The sequence below is a fragment of the Mchenga conophoros genome, linkage group LG3 (assembly GCF_057382185.1).
Source record: "Mchenga conophoros isolate Kocher_MC1m ecotype Shallow Benthic linkage group LG3, M_conophoros_male_GT1.1, whole genome shotgun sequence".
Lineage (NCBI taxonomy): Eukaryota > Metazoa > Chordata > Actinopteri > Cichliformes > Cichlidae > Mchenga > Mchenga conophoros.
This window is the reverse complement of record NC_140528.1, coordinates 67,721,242-67,744,961: the sequence shown is the minus strand read 5'-3', so window position 1 is coordinate 67,744,961 and position 23,720 is coordinate 67,721,242. Positions and strand designations below refer to the sequence as shown.

At 42.5% G+C, this 23,720-nt stretch overlaps 1 protein-coding gene across 4 annotated transcripts in view; it reads right to left on the bottom strand.

The window, feature by feature from the left end:
- nwd2 (NACHT and WD repeat domain containing 2) overlaps window positions 1–23,720 on the bottom strand; it is a 61,273-nt gene that overhangs the window by 24,510 nt on the left and 13,043 nt on the right. For all 4 annotated transcript variants that reach the window (XM_085266831.1, XM_085266833.1, XM_085266832.1 and 1 more), the window contains 2 exons: window positions 22,494–22,582; window positions 10,621–10,737 (listed from right to left, as the gene is read on the bottom strand). In XM_085266831.1, the coding sequence (XP_085122957.1) occupies window positions 10,621–10,737; window positions 22,494–22,582 (206 nt within the window). The remainder of the gene's footprint in view (window positions 1–10,620; window positions 10,738–22,493; window positions 22,583–23,720) is intronic.

Sequence of the window (23,720 nt, the reverse complement as noted above, 5' to 3'; positions counted from 1 at the left end):
CCTGTTTGTTAGCTGACAGCAGTCGCACTCGGAGCGGTCTTCTGCTTTAAGGTTCAATGTTTGTCCAGAGACGCGCTTCTGCATTTAGGTTACTCTTTCTTTCCTGTCAGTATGAAGCATTCTGGTCACTTTCAGACCTTTTTCTTTAAACCATAGAGATGGTCGTGAGGGACAATTTCAGCAGATCAGGAGTTTATGAAATACTCAGACTAACAACCATGCCACATTCTGATGCTCAGTTTGAACTGCAGCAGGTCGTCTTGACCATGTCTACATGTCGAAATGCACTGAGATGTTATGTGATTGGTTCATTAGGTATTTATTCCAATGAGCAGTTGAACAGGTGTACCTAATAAGGTGCCTAAAGTTTTTCCTTTTTCTCAGGAGAAAGTGTCCAGTGGGCTTGTACAGAACTAAAACAACACTCAAACCAACTGATGATCACGTTTTCCTTTTTAAAGTGATCTTGTTGGGGTCCCTTGAAGATTTTATAAATGTAACTCTATGTGTCTGACTGACATAAGCTGTGAGAATCTGTGAGAATTTGTTTTTCTCGTGCAGTGAGTCTATTTGCTTTAATAACTGGACAATCTAATTAAATCTGGAGGTTAAATTTGTATTTCAGCATTTGTATTTTCAAACATATTTTAAAAACTGGATAGCACTGCCTATTCTTGTATATCAGATTGAGTTTAAAGTAGCCTGGCTCTATTGTAGCAGCAAGTACAACAGAGTAGAATACAGTGGATGTGCTCTAATGAACTATAATAATAATAATAATAATAATAATAATAATAATAATAATTGATCTTAGAATGAATGGCCATTGGTCTTTGTAGTTAAGCTAGCTGATGGCTTTCTTCAGAGCCAAAAGAAACACAGATGTTCTTCCACTCCTCCAAACTCTATATTGAACTCACCTCTTGCTACAGCACCATACACGCTGCTCAGGCACATGGAGAAAGCCACAGAGTTCAGCAGTTATCCACATTGGGGACACTCAGGTGGGCAGTGACCATTTTGATCCAGCCATTTTTTTACGTTATGTAAGATCAACCTATTTCAGAATCAATGTTTAGGTGCAGCTTAGATCTTCCAGGAACCTGTGAACACTGAAATGCCCTGCAGGTCAACTCATCTGCCTACCTCAGATGACCTTCTGTGACTCACGGCACTGCAGTGATGTGTCGGAGAGGATGGAGGCACTGGGCTGAGCTATAGTAATACTGAGTGTGTGTGTGCGCGTGCATGTGTGTGTGAGAGAGAGAGGTAGAGAGAGGAGAGAACAGTCACTCTCCAAGTTGCTGACAAAGTCTCTGTCAGCTTGCATCCCAGTGATGTAGGGCGAATGGAGTAGCTGTGTGCATGCACGTGTGTGTGTGTGTGTGTGTGTGTGTGTAGAGATGGGGATTAAGATAAAACCATCTGATGCTTCCTATCAAAATTACAAAATCAGGTGTTCAGATGCCTACACAGACACAGACACTCACACCAATCCACCCGTCTGTCACTTCTGTCACCTACTTAGCTTACTGAAGTCAAACTGTAAATGAAGAAACAAATAAATTGCAAATATTGTCCGGGTGGCTTTAACACCCGTGTCTTAGCCGGAGAGCAGATACGCAATGGTGGATTACTGCCTGGAAGCTGACAACTTCCTTCTTGTGTGTGTGAGTGTGTCACTCCATATGCTAGTCTTTTGAGAGAAGTTACTTCTTAATACACTTTAGGTTGTGCAGAAAACACATGAAGCCAAAGTGGCAATAGCAAAGCACACAGTGGCCAAATGGCAGTGCCAACTCTGCCTCCCTCCCGCTTTCTCTACTCTGTTTTTTTTATCCTTGAAAGGGGGGGGGGGGGGGGGGGGGTGATGGTAAGGGGCTATATACTCTGACTAAGTGCACTTTATCTGATGAGCCAGCTGAGAGAGGCAGCAAAGATTTTGTGCACAGCTACAGTATGAATTAGCAAATCAATCACTCACACGGTCAATTAATCAATGAAACACACAGTCAACTGTTCGGGTATTTGCTGCATAAGCTTTTGCACAGCAGAGGGAAATATGGCTCTGAACAGAAGCAGATGATGAGAGAAAAAAACGTTTTTTTCTGACACAGAGCTGTGTTACATCTCACTATGTGCAAACTGGAGCCTATCAGCATGTAGTATGTGCCAATCGTCATGGTAATTTTGCAAGAAATTAGTTTTTCACCATCATTTTGACTTCACTAGAACAGAATGGTTAAAAAACTGTTCAAATCTGAACTGATTTGTGTATTCTTTATCCATGTCATACTGTTTCTTGGTGCAGTCACGTTCTCCTCTGATTCATCTACTGTCCATTTACTTCTTCTGACTGGCTGTCCTAAATAGATAGAATAAACCAGCCTTTAGAGCTTATACATGACGCCAATGCAGAAGTGCAAAAACAGCATATTTTCTAGGATCTACTTGAGACTGGCTCCAAAAGGACTCCTGTGTTACAGCATGAAAAAGCATGTTTGGGGCCTAAAATTAGTTTTGGCTTCCTGGAGTGGGGTGAAAATTTTTTTTTATAGCCCATCGATCCATTACTGAGTGACTGATAGGTCTTCTAACACAGGCAGCTGAGACTCATCCACGACTTGGATTGGACTTCTTCAATGTGATTATGCTGTTTGTTATATTTGGAGCACAATTAACGTATTATCTAACGAATGTTATGATGTTGCGTCCACCCAACATGTTTGTGCTTTATATGGGGGAGTGAAATTCTTGGATTTTTATTAGTTGCTTAGCACTAATCTGATATGTATCTCTGTGCATTGCACATATGCAGTTTATAAATCCAGTTTGATAACCCAGCTAAACAGCACCAGCTGATTAGGGCACTCAACTCTCTCATCCATGTACGGTAACTTGTGGCTTTAAAAAAAAGCAATACTGCTAAAAGCGAAACTTTTAAATGCAGATTTCAAAGTACATGTATGATACGCTAGTATATAATATGAAATATGGTAAGTGAATCCAAATGCATAAGTGCCTTGAACCTGCCTTTTTTTAAATTCACTTAATTCACACCCCTGCAGTACCTTTGCAGCCCACCAGGGGCCCGGGCCCACACTTTGGGTTTCACTGGTCTGGGGAAACGGCCTGCTGACTCTGTGAACACTTCCTGCAGAGTTTATGATCCATTTTGTGAATTTGGGTCATTCTGAGTGTCAGAAAGGAGGGTTGTCCAGGATTTGCTCATTGGCTAATGATTTGATTAACAAGTCATTAGCGAATGAGTGGGTGGGTTCAAATTCAGATGCACCCCCTCACTTGTTACAATTTTGATATGCCAAGAAGAAAAAACTAATCTCATCTAATGAGGCTTCAAAAATATGACTTCATTAATGGCCTGGTGACAGCCTATCCGGTCGTTAAGTCTGACGTCACTAGCCGTGTCTGGGCCTAAACTCCGCTGCAGGTCCATATATCAAACGATCACTATGGCATTACTGAGAGTTGAAAAACTGTCTAAAGTCTTTCATCTTTAATAAAATGATCAGCGTTCTGCTCTACCAGGTGTAACAATTGAGTTTAACATCCAGGCATCGATTAAAACGGAATTTATGACATTTAACTGAGTTAGAAGTTAGCAGGAAGTTAGCTCGCTAGCTTCTATCTAAATACAATATAGCATGTCCTGACTGCGGGGTTTTGGAAACAAATTAAAACGTACAGCTCTGTTATCACTTCCAGCATAAATGAAGACAGAAAACTAAACAGCAGTGACGTTTGTAGGGTTACTGAAGTTTGGCTAGCTGGTATATAATGATGTGCTACGTGACCGCTAGCGACACAGCTATGTTAACATAATATAAACAAGCTAACTTTTTTTCCACTCGATAAAAGTTAACGTGAGTGTTGTCGGTGGTCAGGAACAAATGTAATTGCATGGCAGGATGCTGTAAAAGGACCAAACTTCAGCCAGGAGAACAACTGAGATAATCCATCCACAATACAAGGTTAGTCATTCATATACTGCTGCATGGGCTGGGCTGTAGTTACATCCTAAGGTTTTAAAAACTGAGCTTAAATAAATGATTAGCGGTAATAAAAGCCGAGGGAGGTCAACAGTGATCACTGACTGTTTTAGGAGCTTTTTGAGATTAAATAGAAGAAAATACATAACATTAAACATGTTAACAACACAAAAGCCATATTAAACGCAGACTACTTTAGGCCCGGAAGTAGGATTCGTCACGTCATCACTTAACGACTGGATAGTATGAGCAACAGGAGGGCGGAGCTTCTTTGCAACCTGTGTGTCTCTGTGTATTTAGGGTATTTACTTCCTTTGACATCAAACAGGCAACGAGTGAAGAAAACTGCCTCAAACTCAGCATCTAAAGCTGTCTGAAGGCTGAGCTTTGCACATGGGAGGTCTTCTTTAAATGAACACTGGAACAATATTTCAGTCCCACATGTTTTCCTGCTGCTTTAAGAAGCCCCCAAAATATATCCTAATTACTCCTGCATGAGTAATGCATTGTATAAAAAAAACTGCAGCACCCATTTGAAATTCATGAGCCTTTCTGTGGCATGATTTTTTTTTTAAGATTTGCAGCTGAGTGGGAACAAATGCGTTCAGGAGAGTAAGAAAATATATCCAGATGGACTAAAATAACAGTAGATGATCTGGATTTTGAGTTGAAGGTTAAGATAAAGAAATAAAAGGTCAAGAAATGTTCCCACCACTTGAAAAGCATTTGATTTTCTGAAGCTGTGAGGAGCAGCTTATCAGTGCAGTCAAGAGCTGGGTAGGTTTAATACCAGTATGCATCCTGACCCTCAGTACAAACACTCTGTGGCCAAAACTTGCTTAGAATAAGCGCGTCGGATGGATTTGCATAAACACTTCACACTGTCCAAGAAGCTACGCTTGAATCGGAGCAATCTTTCCACAAGCATGAAGACATAATTTCCAGTATCATTGAAGAAAAGAGGTCTGGGATATCGTATTAGCGCTTACATCATGTTAACTGAATGGAGGAGAAGCAGTGGGAAACAAACACGAGCTACAGTATCCTCAACTATCCTCTTACATCCAGTAAAGCTGGGGAAGCAGAGCCAGAACAGTTTGCTGATACGTTTCCTTGAGGCGATCGTCAAGTTTTAGTTTAGTTTAGTTTTTTTGTAACGGGGGGAAATCTGAGACCACTGGAGAGCGAAGGACAAGAAAAGAAAAAGGAAAAGGAAAAGGAAAAAAAAAAAGTCATGGCTCATTGTCATGCTTAATCTCCGGGTCAGTGACACCATCACCATGCCAACCCCTACCATCGCCATGGAGACCAGCTTTATTGCATCGACAGGTTAGAGAAAAGCCCCTCGTAGCCAGGTGTGTGTGTGTCTGTTTCACAGCCCCGCACTGGCACCTGTCTTGTGTTGAGTTGTGCATTTTGAGTGACGCTCGCTGCATGTGGCTGTTACTCATAAAGAAAGACTGACACATCCAATAACAAAGCTGGTTATATAACAGTCGAGCCTGTCTTATGAAGTGAGGCGACTCCAAATCTAGATGGTCGCACATTCTTGCCGTGCCTCTGGTGTTTCTCTCGCTAACACTTGCAGCGCTGTGAAAAACGTATTTGTCACACTGACATGTTTCAGATCATCAAACACATTGTAAATACAAAATGCAGTTTTTAAAATCATGTCTTCATTTTTTAAAAGAAAAAGAGATCCAAGCGTACCTGGCCATGTGTGGAAGTAACTGCCCGCCCTTGTTAAATCATGAATTAACTGTGATTAGCTGCATTTTTTTGACACACACAGGCCTGATTACAGCAAACCTGCTGAATCACCTCAACAAAGCCTGTGTGATGACGTGAAGCAGGCTGAAAGATCCCAAAAAGCAACATCACGCCACGATCTGAAGAAGCAGCTGAGAAACAAAGTCACTGACATCTATCAGTCTGTGTTATAAACAGGTGATGCTTGTGTGTGACAGGTGATGCAGCTTTGCTGACGTTACTTAAAGCTGATGGTGGGAGGGGCTAAGATGATAGAAAGGCAGGAAATGAGGAGGCATGTCATCCTAATTAAAAACAGCCTGCTTGTGTGTGCTGCAGCTGGGACACCTGCACCTCATCATTGAAAGCTGTGATGCCAGACCGAAGCTCTCAGCCCACCTTCATTTTGCTTCTTAAATGGAAATCAAACTACTGTTATGAAAGAGAAGAATTCCTGCAGAAGGAAAGCTCACACTGCCGTAGTAGTTTCTCTTTGTTTTCTTTATTTGCTTTGCAAATTATTTTATATAAGCAACATCATTGTTAGTTTGCTGAATTTTGATGTGTTTTGTTTTGTGTGAGTGTTCTCCAGTTCTTTACTTTTCTTATAGTAGGACAAGATTTTTTTTTATTAACAGATTTTTTATTTTCCAATTTTATTTTGCTGATTTACTGTCACTGAGACTTCTATTCAATTCAAACAGTTGCCTCAAGGTACTTTATAATATAAAATAAAGACCCTACAATAATACAGAGAAAACCTCAACAATGAGACGACCTTCTTTGAGCCCCACAAGGGACATGGGAGAAAAAAAAATGAACATGAACTTTTGCAAGATAGTTTTAAGATTACTCTTTCTTACTCTAAGTAGCTGCCGCCATTGTTGGAAACTGGAATTGGCTGGGCCACGCTATGAATTATGGGATAGGTTGGAGAACAAAGGATACACCCAACCCATCCATCAAATTCGGGGTTAATGACGGACGCATTTGGAGTGGCATTCGAATTGGAACAGCCTTTGTCGCCCGGCTGTGACGTAATCGACCTTCAAATGCGACCTGCGAAGGAGCAGCCTATTTTGCGAGATCTCGCAAAAGTAGCTCAGGAACTCGCAAAACTTTAGCGAGATCTCACAGAAGTTCATCTTTATTTTTTTTCTCCAATGTCCTTTGCGGGGCTCCGTACTTTGGCGATAGTGGGATCCTTTTAACAGGAAGAAACCTCCAGCAGAGCCAGGCTCAGGGAGGTTGGTTGGGGTTGTTCTATTTGGTTAACAATTAACTTGTAACCCGCACGTCCAACCATTTCTGTATTACTATAGGGTCTTCACCTTACAATGTAAAATACCTTGAGCCAATTATTCTTGTGTTTCACTACAGCACTAAAATTGAACTAAGCTGAAACTTGACTGCAGAACTCTGTAAGGTTGTGGCTTGATCTGCTGAAAACTTCACATATTGCCCAACCATGATCTATAACTTATATCATGCTCTTATTGGATGCTAGCAACAGAAACGTGTTAAACTTATGTAGCTCGAGAGAGGAACGGCTCGAGGCATCTGCACAGGAAACAATTCACTCATCCCTTTATTGCTGATGGTTCCCAGCTCTGATCGCCTTTACTGTGTTTACCAAGGTGTTACATGTCAATCAAAGGTCTCATCTGTAATCACTTCAACTTTGCCAAGAAGGTGAGAGGATTGTCTGATTATCGAATGCACACGAGCTTGCAGGTAACTTTAGAGAAGAGAGAAGTAAGAGAACAAACGTGGATCTTTACCTTATAGTATAAAGCACCTTGAGGCAACCGTTGCTGTGATTTGAATGTGAACATGTGGCCATCTCAGTAGCACAATATTGCAGTAGTTTAGTTAGTGCATGCAATGGTGTCGTGGTTACTGCATTCACTGGGCACAGATCAGTCAGGAATGGCTTTAAAGCTGCCAAACAAACCATGCAGCGCTACCCGCTGTGGCGACCCCTTGTGGCAAGAGAGAAAATGAACGTTTTTGTTTCAGTTATTAGAAGCGAGATATGTTAGACAAGGTGTTAAAGCTGTGAGTTAGAATCTGAGTACAGCACAGCATGGAAGCATATGTAGAGAGCCATGTACGTACCAAACAAAGTGTAAAAGGTTTCCTGTTGTTTCACAGATCCTCTGTAGCAGCAAGAAACACACCTACACTACACGTCAATCCTTTCCCTCTGTTCCCTCTGTAGTGTCTGCATGCAGGAAAAAAAGTAGCTTTTCATAGTTTATTCCTTCATCTCTTTCCTTTCTTCTGGCCATCCCTCCTCTCTGGTCGATGCACTGGGCTCTGTGACAGTCATTGTGGGCTGCATACCCGGCAGACCTGTCTGTCTTTGAAGTCTCCTCTTACTGCCACGTGTTTGTGTATGTGTGTTAGCTGGGGTGACACTTGGACAGCCCCTGAGAAGGTCTGAAGATAACTGTGTCTGGAAACCACGAGAGACTGCAGCTGAGTTTGCAAGGATGTAAAATACAAAAACAAATAAGATAAATAAACGTAAAGGATGCAAAATGAGAAAACGGAATCCTCACACAGCCTCACATCCTTAAAACCTACGACCTACCTTGTTGTTGAAACAACAAGACCTTAAATTCTGTTGACATGCTCCCCATCCTCACATATATATCTAGGTCTACCGCCCTGTAAAAATAAACGGGACTCCAGAGACAGCTCAGACAACCCAGAACTGTCATAAATGAGGATCCAAGTCCCAGATCAAAGGGCCCGCCGCCGCCACTTTGAGCTCCCCAGTCCTGGAAACGGGGCCGCCATCCCGCCCGAACGGCCTGCGTGGCGACGACAGGGAGCCGCGCTGCAGGGAGCGCAGCAGCTGGCTTTGACAAGTCTGAATGGGACTTAATCCTGTGGAGGTGTTGCGGACTCCTCGGCATAAATACATTCACCACGGGGAGCGCAGGACTAGAATATTCTATTAAAGATTTAAGCAGCCAGATGGGGGAGGATGTGTGCATGCTTGTGTACGGGTGTGTGGAGCAGTCTCGATCACCCAAAGTTAGAAAACACCCGAGGTGATTCTCAGTCTCCCTCAGGTCACTGTGCTCTGTTTGCAACGTCCTGTGAGGGTGTTTGTTTGTACGCTGGAAAGTAGGATAGAAGAAGAAAGGTGGATTGGAGACAGAACAAAGGGGTGTGTGTGTGTGTGTGTGTGTACCTGTGTCTACTTTCCCTGAGTGTGCAGTGTGGTGTTGCTCGGAGGTCAGTTGGGGTTAAATTGGTGAAATTGCAGCAGGGACAGAGAGCGGAGAGGCGACAGGAATGAATGAAATCAGTGCGGCGTGTTCAACACTACGACAAACACCGGGCAGCGGCACAAAGAGGAGGTTGTGCCACTTCCTTTTAAATCGCATGTGATCATTTTAGGCCAGTTTAGCCTGCTTGGGCTGACGCTATATCACAGAAACATTGGGAAATGCTGCGACAGAGTGCCGGGAGAAAAGATGTCGCAAGAAGTGCACTTCCATAGAAATCTTTGAGCTTGCAAACTGTTGCATATCCACTCAAAACGCTTACAATGGTTATAGCACTCATGCTTCAAGGCTGATGTGCACTTAGTGGACTTTTGAGGAACTGCAACCCTTAACTGCAAAGGCTTCATTTTACAGCTCCAAACAAAAGCTTGACTCTGGTTTCTCACTTACTTACTCAGCTGGGCTGAGGTCGGTTTACGTTCAAGAAAACTGATGAGTTAGGAGTCTCGATGCCATATTAAGAACTATTAAATATACTGTATCCGTCCAGCGAATGAAATTTCCCCATGCGGCATTAGGTGTCTTGTTTTAATCAGCTGGAGGAAGTGCTCGAAATAAGTAGCCTCACTCCACTGGATACGAGGTACGATGAATCTGAGATGTAGTGAAATGTGTTTGTGACAGACGGCGATGACAACAGCTGAATTAGAATAGCAGTAGGCAGCAGTGCGTGGACGATAGGAGAAGAAGGAAATACAAAAGTCATTCCGAGGATGGGGATTATTCCCTCTAGAGACCAGCGCTCCTGCTACACGCATAATGCATTATGTCTCCCTGTGATCTCTCACCTCAATTTCAACCTCTAGAAATGGATCTGTTCCATTTGAATAATTCACCATCAATTTCTCTTCCTGTCGTTTTCCTCGGTGCAGTCCTGTCTCCATCCTTTCCTCTTTGGGCCTGGTTTTTTTTTCCTTTTTATGTGCCCTAAAATTATCTAAAAAAAGATCACTGAACTGTCAAGCGTAAAGATGTATCACACCATTCTCTCTCCTTCCAGAGGTCTTCACATCTTTAAGCGCATCTTTAAGTTTGCATTGAGCTTCCAGCGCTAATACAATCGCCATTTGTAGGAAATACTGTCATATCATTCATGCTGACAGGCGACAGAGCATTTTTGTTACTTTGGTGAGGTAGTTTTATTTTTGTTACTGTTCGAATGCTATTCTCTGAAAGGAGGATGGCCCCTTTAACAACTGTACACGCTGAAAAACAGAAAAAAGGCGGCCCATGTATTGTCGTATTGTCTGCTGTCAAACAGAATAAACACACATTGATTGCACACACACTCCACACAAAAGCTGCACAAAAGGATTTCGAAGGTTCGTCAAAGTCTTTGTTTCAGCACAAAGACAGGTCTAAAAGTAAAATGCGATTTCACTCAAAGGAACGTGAGCCCAAAAACAGCCCAGTTTTAATCCCACATCAGAGGCAAGTAACGAAACGAATAACAGTCGCAGAAGGAAACGCTTTCTTCACAGAATTTTTTGTACTTATCGTGTAAACACAAAGTCAACAGATCATTAAAAAGGATAACCTACGCAGTGCACGATACTCACGACAAAGCACGGTCCAGCCGAGGTCTTCAGACATTCCTCCAGGAGTTTCATTCTGAGTCGCTGCAGCTCTGGACTGTCCCACTCCTCTGGATCGACCCCCCAGTACAGGTCCACCACCTGAACACGCAAACAAGCAATTCTCAGTTTTAATAAGAACAAAGACAAATTAGAGACATGCAGAATCATTATTGTTCTGGAAATTGTGCCTTGCAGCAGCTTAATACTTTATAATTCATTACCAGTTTAGGCAAAATATATTATTATTCCCATCTGCACTCATTTAAATTCGGTGCTACTTTTGGAGCTACAGTTACTGTAGCATGGCTCATGACTCAATAGCTTGTAGAACCACCTTCAGCAGCAATGATTTTATCAGTGTGTCACATGGTTGTGGAGGATTTTTAGCCCACTTTACAGCGCTGCTGCCTCAGTTCATTGAAGTTGCATTTCAGTCACGCTGAGGTCTGGACTTTGACAGCAGTTTGATTCCTTTCTTTTTCAGCCATTCTGTTGCAGATTTGCTGTTGTGCTTGGGCTCGTTGTCCTGTTGCATGACCCAGTTTCAGCTCTAGCTGTGGGACAGATGACCTCACATTTGACTCTAGAAAACACTGGTGTACAGAGGAGTATATGGTCAATTCAATGACTGCATAGTACCGAGTTCCTGTGGCTGCAGAACAAGCCCACTCCTCCACCACTGTGCTGACAGTTGGTATACCATGTTTATTCTGTAATGCTGTTCCTGGCTTTCGACAAATATGGCGCCGTGCATTACGGCCAAACGTCCTCACTTTAGTCTCGTCCGTTCTAAAGGACGTCGTTTCAGACGTCTTGTTGCTTGTTTAGATGCAAATGTGCAAACCTAAAATGTGCTGCCAAGTTCTTCTTGGGGTGTTTTCACACCTGCAGAGTTTAGTCAGTTTGAATCAAAGTCAGGTTTGATTTCCCTTTGTGAACACAGTAATTACACCTGGGTGTGGACCAAAACAATCACACAAAGACTCTGTAGAGGGGGTGGTAGTGGCCCGGTACCGAGCTCTAGAGCAGTCTGTTTATGGTGTGAATTTGATTTGAGCCAACTACCAGGTGTATGCTGAAAATTTAAGCTAAACACCTACCGTACACAGGTATGCTTCACTTTCTGGGATGCACCAGAGTACTATAGATGTGCAGAGTATACAAATCGTCAGTACGGGCCAGCAACTAACCATAAAATTAATGTAAATTCTCCCTGTATTTATTCTGTCACCCACAAACAAAAGAAACTAAACCAAAGCTACAACTTTACAAACGCATCAACATCACGAGTTCGACCAATGTAAACCAACTACAGGTGTGAAGACCATCCGACTGCCAAAATGTATGCTTTAATAAAGGTGCTCACAATTACTGATGATCAGTTAAGTGTATTTCTTAATTCCTATGGAAGCAGTAAGGGTGTAGTTTTTATAGAAAACCTTTCAGAAGAGAGCAGGACACAACAGCAACACTTATGATGCCACATCAAACAGAGTGGGTTGCAAAGCAGCTTGCAGTGGTAAACGAGCCATCAGCTGAGGCGGGCTGGCATTAAGCTCAGTCATCATTATCTAACATCCTATAGCTTACTTAAACTAATCTCATAATCAGTCTCCATAAGAAAAGAATAAATAATTCACTGAAGCGTTCTCCTTTTCTTTTAAAAAAATAAAACTATGGATTTCGTGCTGTAGCTGGAGAATATTTGCAGATCCCAGAAAACTCTGTTTGGCAATAATTTAAAAACTTACAGAATGGCCAGTTTCTGTGGACACACTGAAGCATAATAAGCTTAGCCGTATAAAACAGAGGAAATCATTTAACCAAAGTAGTAATGTATTCACGGAAAATTAAGGAAAACTGATGCCAAGTTTTGTCATTTCACAAAAGGGACCACGTATAATTAAACAAAGCAAAACGTCTCAAAAGGGGATCAGCGGGCTTAAAGTCTGCAAATCAGTTGAAGCAAAGCCAGTACTTTCTTTAAACACACACATACACACACCTGCTTGCTGTCAATGAAACCCACTACACCAGTCACACACACACTCATCCTCCCTCAACACATTTGTCACAAGTTTTGGCAGTTGAGACAAATCCAACTATAAACACGCCGCAGGGAGGATTTCTCAGTAGATGAGGGAAGGCTGAGGGAACGCCTGTAAAGATGTGAGTGTGTGTCTCCACCACGATGCTGCTGGTTCAGGGCTCACCAACTACCATCTTCCTGAAATCAGCCCGCTGGATTGGGCCTGACTTGTGAAGGCTCAAGAATAATGGATGGATGGATGGCTACACATGATGGCCTTTTACTACTTGGAGCTCACGTTTCAGCAGCCTTATTGTATGAGCATCATCCCATGATTCATCCCTCTTCTGCTGCTCGTAACTAGCTGTTTTTCCAGACTGACTGCATGCTTGCTGAGCGTAAGAGGCAAAAAGGAGGTTTTTCAGAGGGTTGAGATGAAGCCAAAGTGATACAGCATCGCTGCTGTCTTCCTTCATGCTCTGCTGCTCACCACACTTGCTAGTTCAAATGAGTTTAGCCTGGCACAATGACTGACACATCCGCAGCTTGGCAGAGAACAGCAGTGACTGGCAGGCCTATATAACTGGACAGCAAAGAAATTGAGAGTGTGGGACAGTCTGGGAGATATTCGCTTCTCCCATTATTGGTAAGAGCAGCAGGAGGGCTGGAACTACGCCTCAGCTCATCTGCTTGATTGTTGTGCACCTGTGAGCAGCTGTATTACTGTGAAAGGCGACAGCTGTCAACAGCATATTTATTTCTTCCACAGCCTCAGGCAGGCAAATATTATCATTGGAAAACAAGCCAGTTGCTCTAACCACTCAAGTTTAAGATGCTATAACCAGAGAATATCTTCTTTTTTTGTTTTAGCTAGATGGTAAATAAACAGACTGTACATGAAAGACGGAAACTGCTTCCCATGTTGAAGCTAGTAGCCTTGAATATGCTTTCTATGTAATGGCCAGCAGGGGGCACATCTTCTGGTTAAAAAGAGAAACGTTTGCAAAGAAGTCTATAAACTCCAATGCTCTATTTTGTAAGTGATGGTCTTATTTAAATTAACAGACATAATAAAGGGGGTTTAAAAGTTAGCTAGTTTCCCCCTATGATTGTGCAGTGTTTGTTTAATTTGTAAGAGCTGCAAGAGTAACATCCCAGGGAAACCGAGTTAACGATAAAAACCCTGAAAACCATAAATTTCACACCTGAGCTTCAACTCTCGCAGCCCGGTACCAAACGACTCCGGGGTTTTGGGACCACCGGTATAAAACAAGGATGTAGATTCTGGGTTGGAAATCTGAAGCCAACAAGGAAGTACCTTAAACCTGCATTATATCAGAGACCACCAGACTGCGATTGAGACCCAACCCTCTTCATCACAATACAATTCCTTAAAAAACGCTAACCACGAATGTCCAAGTCCATCTTTTAAAAACAGTTTATGACAAAAAGACAAATTAATTTGGCACCGCTTGCATAAACATAAATAACTGTGGCTTTCGTTAGAGAAAGACCCTTTACCTTTTCCTCAACTACCAGAAGACTATAAGTTGAAAAAAGAAAAAAAACTGGAAAAAAACCCCCTATCCCACTCGTTAGTGGGAACACATGATTAGCATCCGTCGAGTTGGCCTGTAGTGTAAAACTCATCATTTGGCATCATCAGTCACTGCGTATCAGCGCCACTAATCTACTTCCCATGGCCGTGTGCGGGGGACGGCAATCGTCCGCGTGTTGACAAAGACCGGAGGGAAGAGGAATGAAGTGAGATGAGCGCCCCTGATTACGATAGGTTCCTACTGGGCTTCAGCAGGTGATTGGGCAGGATGCACTGTAATTAAAAGCTAAATGACGACATTAGTCATATCTGTTCACTGCGTGCATGTGCGTGGGGGAGGATATACTGATTAAATTTGCCCCGTCACCTGCCGCGCTTCACCGGAGTACAGAGGGATGGGGAGAAACAACAAAAACAGTCAGGGGGAATGTCGATCCAAAACAGGCAAGGACACGTAAATGAAGTTAAGAGGGAAAGCAGTTGGCTGGGGGAATAGTTACGAAGGCTTATTGGGTTAGATGAAGAAAGCTTCCAGTGGGACTGGATTTGGCTGGAACCGTTTCACAGTTTTCTTGTGTCTTTTCGCCCTCCTTCTCGCTTTTTCTTTTATGCCAACTTTGTCTTTGCCGTTCCTCTCTCTGATAGCTTTCCCTCTCCCCACGCTTTCCCTAAACTAGAGTGGTGGGGGTGCCGTTGCTTACGTAAGAGATGGAGCAGCTTCTGCTAAGCAGCTTTCTAATGCCCTTGGAAGGCGTTTGCCCGTGGCGGGTCAAGAGCAGGAGAAGCCTTTTTTTTTTCCTGTTTTTTAATGTATTGAATGTCGGACTATTAGACTTTGGGATTATGCAGGAAAAGCAGGAAAAAAAGGGCCTGTAATCAAAAAACCCCACCAACAGAAGCACTCTCAGGCTAAAAAAAAAACAAGGGTAAAAATAGATACAGTTCTAACATGAATATATGTTAAGCTCTGTGCTGCAGGCAGTTTTATTAAGAATATGTAGTAAATCTCTAAGAATGTTTGATGAATACCGGCCCATTTTGGAAAGCTCAGGTTTAGCACCCAATGCATACCCAAATATACATTTCTTGCAGTGATTTAAACACAAAGTGGCCACCTAAGGGGCGATGGGGTTAAGCAGAGATTTTGACTTTTATGTTAGCTCTCTTAATGCCGTGGTTACTTTCTTATTTTAGCAATGATAAGAGGTTAAACTCTCGACTCTAAAGGCTAAAGCTGTCAATAATGAAGGCAGAGAGAAGATGACTTTGAGGAAAACCTGTCAAGCACTGACACACCGGGGTAATTTGGGCACAGTGTTTCAGATGTTGCAGCTCAGCCACCGAGAGCTGTCAAAAGTGTGAGGTAATAAGATCAGCAGCAGAAGAGGGAGTGGGCTTTTAGCAAAAATGGCTGGGGAAGATGTATATTTTATGGCAGAGGGTTCTGCACGGTGCACTCCGAGGATGCCAGTTTCCTCAAACAAAATCACATTTCTTCTTATTAAGAGGCTGTCGAACTCTGCGCTGGGACCAGCGTTCCTAATGCGAGATGAGGTTTGTTTGCTTAATGGCGTCCACAACAGATGGAAGTGCTTGAGAGCTAAATGAGAGCGGGCGCAGCTTGGGAAGCTCCTCAAACCAATAAGCAAAACCCAAAAGAAGGCCTGTTGACCAACGTGGGTGTACTGTGGAGTCGTAAACAAAGGATCCATTTATGCCAGCTGGCCTGCGCGCGCTGCTGTGAATGAGAATAAGTCTGCTTCTTGTAAGCTAAATACCTCCGTGCCTGAAGGCGGGGGGAGAGGAGAAGCAACGGATGTGACAGGATGAAACGCAGGAGGAACAGGATGAAAGCCAGGAGCTGGGTTGCAAAGCTGCTTGCAGAGGTGCAGCAATTGTGGGCCAGCCGAATGCACCGATGTGCCTCAGTTTCTAAAACTTGTCTGAAAGTGTGCAGTTGCCTCTTCTGGGAGGTTCAAACTTGAACCACAAAGCAAAATATCTGAAATTAAATTATTATTCCTGCAGCTAATCTCGCCTTTGGGATTCCTCAGTCTTTATCCTTTTGATTGTGGAGTCAGGATACCTGGCTTGGGAACTAGTATGCTATGAGTGAGGACAAAGAATATGCTTCTTTTTTAGACGTCCCATGGCCCAATCAATGTGGAAATGTCTGCAGACGGCAAAGAAACAGTTATGCAAAACATAAGCAGTTTGAGATGAATTAAAGTGTTTCAGAGACTGTATATCCCGGGGCATACAAGCTGTTTTGCATTTTAACCACTCATAAACCTGACAGCACAGACTCGGCAAGTGTAAACACACCGCTTGCGCTTGTGGGAACCAGTTGCTCTGAGTCTATTCATTTCTCTAATCGAGGAAACATTGCCCAAAGAACATCATCTGGCTAACATCGCTCTTTTAATTTATTTATTTTTTGCGCCTCTTAGTTAGGCTGGCCACCGGCTATAAGAAGGTTGAGGTGAGCTCAAACCTCCCGATGGTTAAGAGTGCAGGAGATTAAGCGTAGGTGTTGCTGGATGGCATTTGGAAAGCAAATGTGAGCAGCTTATATTTAGTGATTCGTGTAAATATGCAACGTCTTAATCATCATCACGCAAATATTAGAATAAGGTCTGTGCTTTTGTGATTACAGCCCACCCTCACTTATTTTTCTGTCCATCAAATTTCCCACAAACGCTCTCCTCTGAAGCATCTGACAGCAGCGAACATACAACCGTCGTGGCGGAGGTAGGGGTCCTGTGTTTGTGGAGTGAATAGTTCTCTATGTGACTGGAGCTGTGTTTTATATTTGATTCTGATTATCTTTGTTGGTTGTCGTATCGGTCCTGTGGGGGCTGTTTGTTGGTATGCTGACATGTTTCCGTTAGAGATGAAAGAGATGTGAACGGAGATGGCGGCCTGCTGCCCACGTGTGAAGGCACAAAATCTGGAAATATTGGCATCCAGGTAAACAGACGGAGAGTGATAAATAAACCAGAAGTCCTGCTATACTTATAGGCTTTTTGAAATGCTTTTTATTACCAGAGTTTCGGTGGGAAGACACGGAAGGAACGTGATTAAATGTCTCCCGGGAAATCGCTTCTGTCCAATTTTACCTGCGTTTTCCCGCAAACTCGTGCACGGAAACGGATTAAAAAAAAACTTTTAAGCGTGTGACATATTTCGAGAGCACTACATCTTTTCCGAAGAAGCCAAATTGACAGCCCCACCCCTCGTTTTAGCATAATAGAATGCATGAATAGGCTTTTTAATCATCGCGGAACGTCGTCTCACCCCTCATCTCGTCTCTCGTCGTGCCGCTTGTGTTGGGAGATGTAAAAGCCGTCAGAGTGACAGCCGCTGAGCAGATTTGCGCAGCTGTGGCCAGAAAACTTTTATTGGAATTGCACTGGGTGAGTGTGTGTGTGTGTGTGTGTGTGTGTGTGTGTGTGTGAGAGAGACGGCCAGTAAGTTTGGCAACCACATTATTAACAGAACCGCTTCCACTGGCCTCGAGATTCAGTTTGACTTCAGTCTGTGGGAGGAAGCGATTGTATTGTTACATGATTTATGAGACTAACAAATGCAAGATGGGTTGGAAGTAAGCGGGCTGGGTATTTTAGAGCAGCACGAGATGAGAAATTGACAATAAAAACTGGACTAAGGACCAAATCTATAGGCTAATCAATGTGGTAGGAGGAACCGGTCGATAACGGCGAGGAGGACTCTCGCTTATGACCCCCAACATTAACACTGTGGTGTTTTTCCTTTTTCTTAAAAGGCCTTTGTGGAGATTTTGTGAGCCTCTAACATCAGATCCCCACTGAACCAATCCGAACTAAAGCAGAACACCGTAACCTTATGGAGGCAGGCTTGGACTGCTCAGCATTAATTTTGATTTAGGCGTGTCTAATAAGCTGAAAAGCCATCAATGCTGGTTTGATCACCAGAAAAGCTTATTATTGTCAAGTGCTGCAAATGACCCGTCTTTTAAAATCAACTCTCTTAATATGTTAGAGTACTAAGTATATAGAAGTATATTTGTTAGCAGCAGACAACATATAAGCATGAGCAGCTTCACAAAAACTCACAAAAATATAAAACAAGGGACATTAGAACTCTATTAAGATGCAAGTTACCAATATATTTATTATCCATCTATTTTGCTGGTGGACAGTATAAAGGATGGGTGTAGCACTGTGATGTCATCCATTGGTTTGGGAGTGAAAAGTGTCCTCATATGGATGAAAGGGTGGAAAAGTAATTTATCAGCTAGTTTGGTTAAAAAGCTGCATTTATAAACTGCATGAATGCAAAGCTAAGGCTAGGTCCACACGAACACAGGTGTTTTTGTATAAACAGAGATTTTCCGTTTTAGCTTTTTTTTTTTTAATTTAAAAATGTGCACTTTTGAAAAAATATCTCCGTCCACATGTAAAGGCTAAAAATGAAATGTTGGCCAATCAGAAGTCTAGAAGCCTGGGATGGAAAGAGTAAACAGGGTTTTGTACCCTCACAAAACCTTAAGTAGTTCTGGAAAGTGTTTGTTTTTCTGGAAAGACAGATAATTTTGTGTTACTTTTCAAGTGCCTTCATGATTTCAAATGTTATTAACTGAAGACAGTATTTTAGTTTGGAATGAACAAAATGCACACAGCATACATAAATTGAATTTTCAAAAAAAGTCAATTTTGTTAGAAACCGACGTCGGGATTTGGGTTGTGAGAGCTTCTGTGTTGAATGTTGAAGCCACGTCCGAAGTTCACTCTGACGCCTCTGTCTTTCTAAATGGAGGGACAGTGACGCGTAAGTGTGTAAAAACTGCTGATTAACCGCCATTGCAGAAATTTAACCCCTGTAAACAATAACATCGCGTGTAGCATGACATAAAAAAAACGGCGTGAGTAATTCTCCGTTTTCCTCGTCCATACCTAAACGCAAAAAGTTTTCGAAAATCTCCACCCTGCAAGGAGTCTTTAAAAATCTCCGTGACCCAAAACGCCGTTTACGTGTGGACGGAGCCAGCCTCAAGTGGCCATTAAAGGAACTGCAGTTTTTGCTACTTCTTTGTTCTTTGCGTGCAAGCACAAGTCGTGCTCTGTTGTCACTCCGGCAGGTCATGCATCTCTCAATTTTTGTAACCTTGCTTGTTTGCTACTGTAGCTATTTTTTAAAATAGACAAGCTTGAGGCAAGACTGTGAACGAGTCCACCTGTACAGGCATTTATACGATGCCCATATGGCACCGAACTCCTGGTGGAAGATCTGCAACGGTGATGGGAAAGATTTGAAAACGGACCAAAATGTCGTAACAGTGACTATAAATGGACGCGGCTGCGTGATGATGTCACATTGGTGCAAAAGCAACAAATGTGTTGAGCATAAATGGACCACAACCCTGGCAATTTATGTAAAAAAAGTGATCACACACACATACACATGGGAGATGAAAGAGAGAGAGAGAGCAGGAAACATTGGGAATAAAAATGGTTAAAAAGGGATCATGGCACCTCATCCCCCCGCTGCTGTTGAGCGTTGACTGAATGAGGACGCGGCCCTCGGCCCCTGGGCTGGATTTTCGTGCCCTATCCGCCCCCGCATCTCCTCAAATCCAACCTCCATCAGGTTCTGGATAGAAACTGAGTCAACTGCTGAGGGACCTGGGAGAATTGGGTTTCGCCAACCTGGCATAGTACATGTGTGTCAGTGTGTGCCAGCGGAGAAACGAGGCGCGTGTGAAAGGGGAGGCGGGATTATGCATAAATTACAAATCAAAGCAAAAGAAAAGAGAAATGGAAAAAATGTCTTCGTCCTACAAAATCCTGTGTGTGGAAATCATGTATGGTTTCACACGTGAAAGACGTCCTCGCCACAACATCGTATCAACTAGGAAAAATCATGATCAGGCTCCAGTTTTATCCAAGGTGTTCTCACATGGTGTGGGTGAAGTTGAGGTGTGGGGGGTTTGGTTGAGGAGGAGGATGAGCAGCGTAAGTGAGTCATAGTATTAACTCCCAGGCCTTCTGCTTAATCACTTCGGCTCATGCTGCATCACAGCGAGCTGAATCACCAGACAGACACGTGGCCACGGGTACCGGAGCCAAAACGTCTCTGCAACACTTTGCTTCTTTTATCTTGTAATTCTCCGTCACGTCCAGTCATCTCAGAGATGCTTGTAATACTGGAAACTTGTGTAATTCATGTAAGGTTACTCAGCTCGCCGTAGGGTTAATTATACTGTATATTCAATGTAGGTTTTTCTCCCAATACTGTGCTGTGTACTTTGCTACAACAGTGTAATGAATTTGTCTGCAGTTGAGCACATATAATACAGAATTTGGGAGAAAAAGTGCTCCGATGAATTCAATAATCACAGAAGACTGTGAGCTAAATAACAGCTGATGTTTAAAACATACAAATTTCCTAAAGGCAAGGAGTCTTCATTCCATGTTTGGAAGAGGCTTGCTTCTAAATTAGCAGTCACGTATCGCAGCTGTGAGCCGTGTCTATGGTTCACTACAAACTGTGACATGGTCAAATGCCGTCTTTGCAAATAAATCAAATCAAGTTAAACAAATGTAGTGTAAATCAAGTAAATGCTGTAGTGCCATTTTTAGAGCATTTCAACTTGCTGTACATCACTACAACCTTTATATCTCAAATTGTATTAATGTGTATATAATAAGTCCATTGTAAATAAACAACTTAAAAAGACAATAAACCATAAAAATAATAAAAATCGGGGGTTTTTTTTTAGTTGACATGCATCCAACAGTTTTAGCTAACAAGCTAATATGCAACTAGCATGTTTTGCTAACAATTAAATGTTTTTTATCAATACTTGTAGCTAACATTTTTAATTACTGGCCATTTTAATAAATAGTTCCCAATGTTGTATTCATACTGTTAGCTAGTTGTTTTACCTGTCAGAATATTTAGCTAAAGTTTTCACTTTATCTATACTGTAAGACAAAAATACAAACAAACCTTATCAACAGCTTACATGCTACTAGCTAACAATTTTGAACATTAATCCCGCTTTAAGCTTGCTATTTCAGCTACTTCAATCATGTATGCGTTCCTCTTTACACCATATTACTTTCTTTTAGTTAAAATTCATGTGCAAACTTGTTCAGGGCCCCTGAATTCTTTATGTACTGTGGTCCATTCTGCTGCTCCCTTATTTCCCAAGGGTTCGCCACAGTGGATGGATCCACATATTTGATTTGGCACAGATTTCACACCAGATGCCCTCCCTGACGCATCCATCCCATTTATCCAGGCTCGGGACCGGCACCAGGAGTACACCAGCTTGCAAACCCCTGAGGCTGGGATTGTGCCTTCTCTTTCCCATGCAAGGCGAATGTTTTAACCGTTACACCATGGAGCCACTGAATTCTTAATGTACTATGGGTTTTTAATCGTAGGCCACATTTAATATCCATTTCTCTGGGGTGGTCATTTTAAGTTTTATGATTAGAAATGATAACATTTAAAACAAATGATAATTCATTATGGAGCCACATGGTAGTTTGCTTCCATAACCCCACTGACAATGAGAACATTAAAAGAGGATCTGGAAGTACCACAGTCACTGAAATATGAACGATACCCAAGTGTCTGAGCAACTCTTATGCATACAGGGGGAGATAACCTGAACACATATGTACCAAGATTTTCAGATGGTTTGTGCTTGGAGCTGTTTTGATCCAAACATTCCTGGCGTGAAATGAGAATTAGCTACCGAAACCCCGTTGATTACCGTTCTCTAAAACAATTCATGGGTCATAAGCCCCCTCATCGGAAACAAATCTCCATAAATCCTTCCAGGAACAATCTGAGGCAGCCCACCTGGATTTGTTAAGCAAACAAAACTCTGATAGGGATCTTTCTGTGAACACTGATGCTAATTTGCAATGCAAATGATCTCGATCAGTGGACACCGCAGGGAGAATGCAGCCGTCCTCTGACAACAACAAAGGGAAAGCCCTTGCATCATGCTGCCTTATCCATAGCTAGATTTGTGCCAGCCTTCACCGATGGAAACCTTATCTCTGCTGGCCTTCTGTCCGCTTAAAGGGACGGGCGCCTCTGCTAGCAGCTCCGGGGTTCCCTCCGGGCACCTTATAGCTGTGTAAGCTATGATGTAAATATGAAAGCACTAATGCTCTGGAAGTCACAAGAATCTGCAGCTGTTAGAAGGTGAAACGTAAAAAGAATAAATCAACGTTAGAAAGAAAGAGAAAGGAGAAAGCAGCCATTTACCTGGAATTCAATTCCATAATTCTCCCTGCAGAAGTCTCGTAGTTTGGGATAGACGTGCTCCTTCAGCGCGTTCCTCTCCGCCTCTGTGTCTAAAAATAGAAAAATGGATAAAATATTAAGAGGTGCACATTAAACCGTTTTTACTCGCAATCTAATGAGCTCCACGCCTGCGAAACGCCAGTGAAAATAATAATTTATTGTTGGGGATTTTTCCAGAAAACCATCACTTATTTCTCAAATGCATCCAAAAAAATTAGCCATTAATAATTACTATAATCTGCTTAATAACAATTCATATTTCTGCAAATCTGCCTCCACGCTGCCACAGTTTAGAATAGGGATACGTATTTAACGTTAATTGAATCTGGCTGTTACTTTTCTTATTCAACAAGTCGTCCTGCGAGCTGAGGGTCATGTATGTTTTTAAATTCCCTCTTTTATTCATCCAGAAGTTCAGAATCCCTAACAAGGAACAATTTTGCAATCACGTTATCTGCTTCTGTTTGATGCCAACCAAGGGTCACCAAGGTCACAAGTTTTGCGACTGTCCTTTACACAGCTGACAAAATGCTTTCACAGACGTAAGGATTCAGCAGCTTTCAAAGTACTCAAAAATCTACATATTAGGTGTCGCTTTAGCAATTTAGCATCTGAGTCTGAAAATTGAAGCTAATCCATTTAAGATCCTTAGACGCGACACGTAACATATTGCGCTATGTGACAAATTTTCGGGATGTTACGCTTTCAGCCATCCAAACGTTGGGAAAAAGGAGGAAACATGAGAACCGTTTGGACTCAATTTGCACGTGTACATGTATTTTACTTTAATTGCTTTGGAAAACACTACCTAACACCTTTCAGGTCATGGTTAGGGTTAGGGCTGGAATACACGGCACGCGTATCATAGGGACGCGGTTACCTTTCGCCTTCCCATGGGACGCCTCGGGACGTGACAAATTGTCGGCATGTTACGCGTCGGGAATGAGAACGCTCTGCTAAATCGCCGCTTTTTCCTACGGCCAGCAGGGGGCGACTGCTCTGCTTACACAAACAAGTCAGTCAATATAAGTCTGACAAAAAAAGAGTTTTCATTTGATGTTTGAGCTGAGTAAACATTTTCCTTCATATTTTGAAGTCTTTACTCAAACATGATGTTCATGCTATGTTCACATTTAGAGGAAACAGTAAGTTTTCTCGGGGGCGTGGTCACCTAGTCAACAACAAGCA